Source organism: Hyalella azteca, unplaced genomic scaffold (genome assembly GCF_000764305.2).
Source record: "Hyalella azteca isolate HAZT.00-mixed unplaced genomic scaffold, Hazt_2.0.2 contig4284, whole genome shotgun sequence".
Lineage (NCBI taxonomy): Eukaryota > Metazoa > Arthropoda > Malacostraca > Amphipoda > Hyalellidae > Hyalella > Hyalella azteca.
Window position 1 is genome coordinate 29,887 of NW_025934504.1, and position 9,381 is coordinate 39,267.

Here is a 9,381-nt window from a genome sequence, read left to right on the forward strand (position 1 = left end):
TAAATTTATAATCTCCTAATAATTGTTTGTTTATTAAGGGTCAATACTGAAAAACATGTTCTCTTCAAAGCTATAATCTTAATATGGTACTATTATTCATTTCTTAAGGGTGCATGCAGAAAAAATTTTTTTAAATACATATTATCTCCAAAACATCATCATTTAGTATAATTACAGGCTGATTCACAGAAACTTCCTGTTTTGAATTTCATGCCAAGCAGCCAGATGTTGTAGTAAAAGGACAAGGAGTACTTATTTTATATGAAAGGCAACATCATGAAATTTTGTGTCAATGATGGATGCACCGTTAGAAAAAACGGTCCCACTGGTGTTCTAGTGGCCAGTTGCCCCATGAAAATAAACAGTTTTGCCGTTTTTATCAGATATTTTACAGATTTCTAGTGTTAAATTAGAATAAAAACGGCGACACGGTGTTTCTTTTCACGTGCTGACCGGCCACTGAAACGCCGGTAATACTGTTAATGGTAATTTTTCTAACAGTGTAGACCCTGAACAAGAAAAAATGTACCATATCTAGCCAGGTTGACCAAAATTTATGTATTTCTCTAACAAACTAAATCAAGAAGGAGGGATGGTTGCTACATATCCAACTTTAACTCTTCACCAGTTTCAAAATAGTGGCTAGATAAATAAAAAAATAATTCCCAACTTTTAGATGCAATACAATGATATATATATGCTCTTGCTCTATATATAGCCCCTCCTGAATTCCATCCTGCGAGACCCAAAATTTGTATATTTTCTACTTGTTATTGAAATCTAACATCCTCAAAATATTATAAGTTTAGTTACAAAAATTGTGGAAGAACTATAACTGACCAGAAGGAATTCAGAAAGGGTACCGTATGTAACATGTAAATGAACATCTGAACATGCATTTGTATAAATTTTAAAATCTAGGGTGGAACTTTTCTGAGGTTGCACTTAAAATCGATAGTTTCACAGGTGATTTTCAATAATTGAGTGTGAAATTAGGCCATTTTTCTCAGTTTAAGGCAAAAATTTAGAAAGGGCTATAGTAATGGGTAAAATGGGTCAAATTCACTGCCATTTTCATCTGATTCACAGGTGACCCCTGCCCACTTTTCCAGTTTGGTCTAGAACTTAACTTTCTATTTTTATTTAAGTAATATTTAGGAACTGATTAGATAACACAGCAGGATCTTTCATGTTTAGACAAGTTGGGAAAAGTAGTAATTTTTTCTGAAATACACAGCTCTAACATCATACAATTTAAGAGGGTATGAAATCTTGCAGCTCTAATGTAATTTACTTTTGTTTGATTGAAGAAATCACAGATCGCACTCTGCAAACATGTCATTTCAAAAAATTTTTAACTTCAGCAGTATACTTCAACGCTCCCGCCAAAATATCCTGCATAACATCATGATAACGTTAACAAGTCAACTTAAAACGTTTTGTTGAAGATTGCATAGTTGTGGCCTGCAGGCATGTTATAACGTCAAACCGCCTTATCACATGTTCAGTTCCCACTTAAGTAAAAACAAATCTAGTTTTCTAAGTAAAAAAAATCTAAAATAAATTTAAAAACAAAATACTACAATGCATCAAAACCTGGAGTTATTTTACCAAAAAATAAAAAAATTGGGTACTCTAGTTTAAGAGCTATTATTTAAAGCCAACAGGCTTTAAATAATAGCTCTTTTTTGTGGGTCACATTATTAATTTTTTAACCTATTAGATACGCAAACTTTTTAAATCTTTCTGTTGTGTTACGTAGCCTCAGCATTAGGCCTTTGATGGCCATTGACAAAATTTTTCTATGTTGTATCATTTTTGAGTTTTGGGGGTTTTTGTTAAGAAAATGAAAAGTGGTCAAAGTTACCCCGCCGGTCAAAGTAACCCCACTTTACGGTACCAGGCCACACTCAGGATGATGTATGTTTTCGGTGAATTTTCCCGCGCATTTTCACTTTTTTTAAGCAATTGCTGTGCACAGTTGGCGCAATGTAATGAAAATTGATTATCTTTGCGCACGTGTTTGCGCAATCCCGGCCATCTTTATTTTAGAAGAAATTTTCTCCAAAGTCATATGGCAACACTGAACACCATCTGTTTACATTTTGTATGTATAACAGCCGCAGTTTACGATTACCGTACGTTTCGTATCCAACAAGGCGGACAACCAGAAGAGTCAGAAGTAACCCGGACATGTCTTACATTTTATTATTGTCAGTTCGACTCGTGTAGTCAATATACTTGCGTATATTGTCAACTAAGATAGTAGAACTATTTTAGCTTAAGTACGGCGCACGGCGCATTTTTTTACCAATGTAGTACGGCGCACCGCGCAGGACGTTAAAATGACAAAATAAATTCCCGCCTGGGGAATTTATTTTGTCCTGGCACATCTTCCTGACCATGGGGTACCAGAATTATCATACATAAGAAATCTGTTAAAATCTTGAGTAAATGAGGAAATTAAAAATGAGCTTATTCTAAAAACCACTGGTTTGCCACTATGGGCAAGATTGCCTATATTGCCAAATTTTAAATTTAGTTCCTGATATAGATAATTTTTACTAGAACCTACCAGCACAAGTGCTGTGCAGCTGTGGCAACTAGGTAATGTTGCATTGGACGATTTGAGATTATTAAGATTCAATTATTCCTTAGATTTTGACCATAAATAATATAATCTGCTGCATTTAATTTAAAGTTTTCACTTTTCCCTTGTGATAAAATTTCTCAAATAATTTTAAAGTAGGCATTTATTCATTTAATTTCTTCTTTTCCAATTATGTTTGTGTGCCTTTAAATATTCATTAGTGCATACATTCAATAATATATCAATTTGCATGTTGTCTACTTGTTGACATTCAACTAAAAAATATATTTATTCATTCAGACATGATTTACCTACATTAAAATGTGGGAATCAAATGATCAGATTCTCGACTGTTCATTCTAAACCACAGAAAAAAAAATAGATTTTTGTATGATTATAATTTTGACTTTGAAAAAAAAAATACTAGCCCCTATAAAATTTATATCAAGTGACTTTCTGGCTAGAAATAGAAATTGTGGTGAACTCAAAGTCTTTAACAAATTGAGACTCAACATCCGGACGGGCCAGGAAGTCCTTTACTGCTTCACAGGATTGCTAGCAAACAATTATCTAAACACTTTTACCAATTGACGACTATAACTCTCTGGTTTTCTATAATACTAAGAGAAAACTAGTTTTCAATATTAATTATTCAGTTTAAAAGTCACATTTAACGTAGAAATAGGCCACAAGGAACGAGTATAAATAAAAATGAAATTTAGAACAGTTCCCGTAGAAAGCGTTGTGCACATCACGCACGTCCACGAACTGAAGCACGATATCTACAGGCTTGTGTGAGTCAAACGCTTCACCATGAGTTATCGGCCATGATTTACTCATAAATAAGATATTCCACAGTTCAAGCGTGCATTTATAAATCAAATAGTAGACAACATAAAACATTTGAAGATATAAACACGGAACTAAATTTAAACCAGCGTAGCAATATCACACTCAACAACACAGCCTCATTTGAAGCTATAAACTGCAGCCATGGAGCACAACAAACGGCTGTTGCTCGCCAGAGGGCGACAGTCTCGTCTCGACACAAGCCCCGCCTACTTTGAAAAGGTTAAGAGAAAACGCAGAGCGTACACATATATGAATAATTATTTTTAGTTTATTGTTCCCGATGCACTTTGTCCTTTAGTTGATATTCATTTGTATACCATCTCAACTAATTGCTATCTAATTTCGATATCGTTGTTCATATGAGTGTCGATTCTACGATTGATCTACGCGGACTATGCATGACTCATTGGATATATAATTTATTGTGGAAAAACCCATAAATACAGGAAATTTTGTTGACTAATTGTTTCTTAATTATGATGATATTGGCCATGAAACACTTGAAATTGAACTTAAATTTTAAAATATTTTTGATATTCACGTGCGCGCCTTTAGGATGTTAAGGAGGACTACTTTATTTTTGCCGAAACCCTTTTTTAGATCGCAAAGCGAGACGTTCGCAAAACGACATAAGAAATCCGTGCATCTAACATTTGACTAAAAATGCCGTTTCGAAAGCCTTTTGTGATTAATGATTGATTATACTTACTTGATTTAATAACCAATCGTTTAAACCTTTCTATATGACTATGATTAAAATTGTAAATCTTAGAGTCAATATATTTCACCAGAAAACGTAGTCCATTTCACAGTAGACTCATCTAGATGTAGACTCCAACCGGGAGCGCAGCCGTGCACCACAAATTTTGTGCACCAATAAGCCCTGAGTCGAACGCCTTGGATCTCTCCGGACATCAACCAATCAGCCGTGCACCACTCGGCTTTGTCTTCCTCCGGCCTCGCATAGAACCTGCCGTGCACCACCAGGCCACGGATCGAATCTGACTTCCGGGCATCGTTAAATTACGTAATTTTACGTTCACCGCATCTGATGTTAGGTTTCAGATAGCATAGTTCTGTTCCAAAATTTATCGTCCTTCGACAAGTGGCCGTTCGACCGAGGGCTGGTTCGNACGTCACTCAGTGACAGAATACCGCGAATACGCAGATGAAACATTAAAATTGTCAAATTTGAAAAATGAATACGACCTTCCACTTCGCTCAGTCGGGAAATGAAATTTAAAATGTATGTGATATATCATATATGACGCTCTACACAGTTTATTGATGAAATTGAGAACTACAAAATCATCGACCATAAATAGTTACATCATGGTTGAACTAGTTACTAGTATATAGTTCAACCATGAGTTACATTACATTAGAGATTACATTAGATTAGAGGTAGGCATGGCTACTTCAAAAATAACCCTACTTCGTTATTTTCTTACGTTCATCGAGATTGCTACAACAAATAATTAGACTAAGTAAATTTGATTAGCATTCAAAATTTTAAAATGCTTCTGATGTAACAAAATTTGAGAAAAAAATTATTCAAAATTCAAATTTGTGCTAGTAGCAATTAGCAATAATTAGATTAATTACAGAAGTTTGAAAAATTATTACTTCATGAAAATTTAAAAATAAGTAAATAAAATAATGTATTGCAAACTCGTTTTAAAATTATATTTTGTATCATCATCATCGGAAATTCTACAATTAATTTTAAAAAATTTGTTCCCACCATGAGAGGCAATAAGTTGTGTATTAGGATGAGAGTGCATGAGAAACTTCAAAAATTTCTTACATATATTTTTCTTACTTAAATCAAATAAATTTGAATTTCTTTATTTGGTGGAAAATCGCGGTAACCGAAACAGTAGCCTTTGAAGAAAAATTATACGACGTGGTTTATTTTAGTCTCCCTTCAATAATTTCATGCAGGTCAAAGAAACTTCTTCGTTTTCTAAGCCAAGCGTCGCCGGTGACATGACTCCAATCAGACTGAGCAGCAGAAGACGAATTAGGATTCGAGAAAATATGGGATAGACGAGCGAAGTAGTCTTTAAATTCTTTCAATAATGTAACATTGTTTGTTGTAGGACTTACTGATGTATTTTGCCCTGTTCCAAAAGACGTCATCTCAAAATGGTGGTCAATCCAAGATGGCGTTTGTATGGAATGCTTTTTTGTCCAAGATGGCGTCGCTCCGGAAGTTAGTTCTGTCGACGGCGACGGTGATACTCCACGTTTGCTCTGCGGAAACGAATGTTCTAAAGGTTTTTCGTGTGTTACTTTGTGTTTTCTTAACATAATTGTGGGTTTCAGTGGGATTGAGTCCTTGGGAACGTAAATAGGCGACTCAGAAACTGGAAGTTTTGATTCCAAGAAAAGTAAATCCTGAACCAAAGTTTCGTTTCCTGGTTCTTCGTCTTTCAAATCAGAGATGCTGATTGCACTCGTGATCTTTTTCTGGGTCTCATTACTCAATAGTTCTTCATAAGTACTACTGGATTCCTCTTGAGTGGCAGACTCGGAATCGTGAATTTCGATCTTGACCCACTTAGGAAATTTGCCATCCTCGTGGATGTCCGAAGTGGGAACTCGTCCGAGTCCTGCCCGTTCCTGGAGCTCCGACTGTTTGGAAAACAAAAAATTTCCGCTAGTCTTGGAATCAACTTGGGTTTCTACCATTTCCTGACTCAGCGGAACTCCAGGCACCAAAATATCCGGCCCATATTCTGAACCAACGACAAGTTCTTCCCTCTGCCGGAGTTGGGACCGCGCCGGGAAAAGGGTATTTGGTTCCTGAGGCTGAAAACATTCCGGAAAAATGGCATCACATTCTTCGGCATCTCCTTGTTGGCCGATGGCTCTGGCATAGAGGTCCTCCAGCAGCGCCCGCATCGGCATCAGGCCAATCAGCCATCCAATGCCGAACCTGCAGAAAAGATTCCGATAATTGATCATTACGATTAGTACATTTAAAGGTGATAATAAGAAATTTTGATCACGATTAACACCGAATATATTGACAGAGATTAGGCCAGCAGAGACTAAACGGTGATCCGTTGAACTTATATATGTATAAAATTTAAATGAGGGGGCCAAAATGTGTGGATATTGCCAGTAGACATGTGAGTAATGCCAGTAGACATGTGAGTAATGTAGTAGACATGTGAGTAATGCCAGTAGACATGTGAGTAATGCCAGTAGACATGAGTAACGCCAGTAGACATGTGAGTAATGCCAGTAGACATGTGAGTAATGATCTCATTGGTTCATGGTTCTAATTGGTTCTCATCTCATTGGTTCTCATTAGTTCTCTTCGGTTCTCATTAGTTCTACTCACGTCCACAGCGGCAACATCCGCAAGTTTCTATCAGATTCGACGAGTCGTGCAGTTTCGACGCCTTTTAGGCAGAGACTTCGTTTGCGGACAATGGATGGACAAATGTCTTCTTTATTATGTAATTTTTCGCTGGAGGATGGATCCTTCGGGGCAGAAGGATCCTTCCTCACTCCAGGGGAAGGAGTTGTAGGATTTCCCCTCGAGTCCTTCGTCGACGAAGGGCCTGGCGACGAAGGGCCTCCATGAGAGGAAGATATCAGACCCGGAAGCATCCAACCCACGACGCTGTCCTGAACTTGAAGGAAAATGTTCCTGTTGACGAGATTGGAAATTATATTCTATTGGACTTAACCCTCTATATACCGCCGTATGTCACTCTCCGGGATTAAAACTTTCGACTTAAATTATAAGTAAACTATTGAGTGTAGCAACCTGAGGACGTTTGTACGCAACAGAGAATATTTTAAAGTAACTTTCAACATAAATTATACGTAAAATATTGAGTATAGCAACCTGAGGACGTTTGTACGTAACAGAGAACATTTTAAAGTTGTCGTACGTGGCGGCAACCATCAGTGCAAGTCATTTTGTGCTCACTAGAACGTATCCTTTTTAGGAAGTAGGCGCGTGACAATATTGCCCCGGTTACTCGTGTCAGGTGGTAGAGGGTAAAAAGTCATTCAACGAAGAGAAAATATTTAAAATCAAATCATCCCGACTTGAATCATTCAACAAAAAGGAACTATTGATATTTAAGTTATCAGGCCATCATTACTATCATGAAACAGAGAGTATCAGATCATTATCAGCCTATAGGATTGTTATCATTCAGTAGCATATGTATAAGTAGAGATATACTATCAACTATCATTCAATATTGAGGAAGCTCTGATTAAAACGTCACGGTCATCATTAATTAACGTTTGTTCGCTCCAAAAAAGAATCATTGATATTCAATCAGATGGTTTACAATAGTTTTAATAATAAACAATATTTTAATAGGTATTAAATTTAAAGTAATAAAATTAATAATTAATTAATTTTAATAAGGGACTAACAATAAAAATGAATCAGGTATGGATTAATGCATTTCTATAAATAAAAACAAATAATTTTTCAATAAATGTCGGATGGCAAATTCTGGAATCTTTATTCACTTTATCCACTTATAACGATTCACGGAAAATTAGTAATTTGCAAGAGGTCACAATTCGAAATAATCGCAATAAGAATTTAAAAGCAAAAAACATAGCCACAAAATTTATCATTTCTTTATATAAGAAAAAAATTTGGAACGCTTGACAATTTTGTTTGTTTTTAAATTTATAATGAATTTACGATTTAAGCAGTCAAGTGATCTTAATACGTATTAATCTCAGGTTATTAGCTATCGGGTGTTTATAGCAATTTATGAGCAGCTAGCGAGTTGAGGGTTTGTCAACCACAGCTAGCTGTGAAAATTCTGCACAAAATCGGTCAGTCAAGACTTAAATGCAGGCTAATAAGGCCTAATTAAGGCCGACACCACAACATTAAATTGCTTCATTATAAACAAAAGACATCAAACTCACGAACCTGGTGACGTCTTGGAGACTTTCGAAAATGGATTCCGCCATCTGGACCCCTACGCCTAATCCGCCCAAAAACGAACCAGAACTCTTCGTTTCTTGCGCAGCCTCCTTCTCTTCTTGCCGATTTTTTTCCAAATCCACCAGTAATTCTCGATTTTTTATTTGGTTCCGATGTTTTTCCAATGAATTTTGGTCTTTGAAAAAGGCGTTTGTAGAACCTGAGTCTGCTAACCCATTGCGCGTAAAAGTGTCATCTGGGTAGCCAGGTTCTTCTGGTCCACCAAAACTTGATGCCAGAGGTTCAAGGTTTTTGGTTAAACCTTGCGAAATTATTTTCGTGTAGCTTGGTAAATGTGAAAACCTGTAACTTGGTGTTCGTTGGTATCCGTTATTTAGTTTCTCAAGTTTGTTTTCTTGGAAAACTGAAGTTTCTTTTTTTCTAGTCCTTTGGTTTGCATCTGAGTCTCCAAGAGTGAGAGCAACTCGATGTATTAAGTCCATTTTATCTACGTTGCTGTCGAAAGTAACATCGGCTAAATCTCCTCCGTTGTTGTCAAATCTATCCCAAGAATCAACATTGTTTTCCTCGACTTCTAGGTCTAAGTTTCCGACCCTGAATTTATTGTAGAAATTGAACAAAACTTGTTTCTCTTTACTAGAAGGTCTGAGCAACTCTTCAAATTCGTTGAAACGCTCGAACCCTGTTGAATCTTCATTTATATCCACATCGTATCCTACTTTGTCGTTATCATCTACAATTTTCACCCTATTTCCCGACACGTTATTTCCTACGCTAGTATAAGAGCTTCTGAACCGGTTTGAACCGGCTCCTGACGCGCCAGCTTCCCCGCCTGTATCAGCGCTGTTGAAGCTGAACCGGTTTGAACTGGATCCTGACGCGCCATTTTCGCCGTCTGCGTCAGAGCTGCTGAACCGGTTTGAGCCGGATCCCGACACGCCATTTTGCCCGCCTGTATCAGCGCTGCTGAACCGGTTTGAGCCAGATCCTGTCGATG

The 9,381-nt window shown here is 36.8% G+C and overlaps 1 protein-coding gene across 1 annotated transcript; it reads right to left on the bottom strand.

Annotated features, from left to right (window-relative positions):
• Window positions 1-5,177: 5,177 nt before the first annotated feature.
• LOC125177702 lies at window positions 5,178-8,576 on the bottom strand. The gene is made up of 3 exons (XM_047879943.1): window positions 8,370-8,576; window positions 6,795-7,106; window positions 5,178-6,383 (listed from the first exon to the last, which is right to left on the bottom strand). Exons 1-3 carry the CDS (start codon window positions 8,408-8,410, stop codon window positions 5,354-5,356), a joined length of 1,383 nt encoding a protein of 460 aa, XP_047735899.1. The 5' UTR covers window positions 8,411-8,576; the 3' UTR covers window positions 5,178-5,353.
• Window positions 8,577-9,381: the final 805 nt, after the last annotated feature.

Bases quoted from the DNA above. Each gene is read 5' to 3' on its own strand.
- LOC125177702 (XM_047879943.1), bottom strand. From the start codon at position 8,410: ATGGCGGAATCCATTTTCGAAAGTCTCCAAGACGTCACCAG. The intron at 7,107-8,369 runs GTTCGTGAGTTT...TCTCGTCAACAG, and splicing joins AGTCTCCAAGACGTCACCAG to GAACATTTTCCTTCAAGTTC. The intron at 6,384-6,794 runs GTGAGTAGAACT...TCTTTTCTGCAG, and splicing joins CGGATGTTGCCGCTGTGGAC to GTTCGGCATTGGATGGCTGA.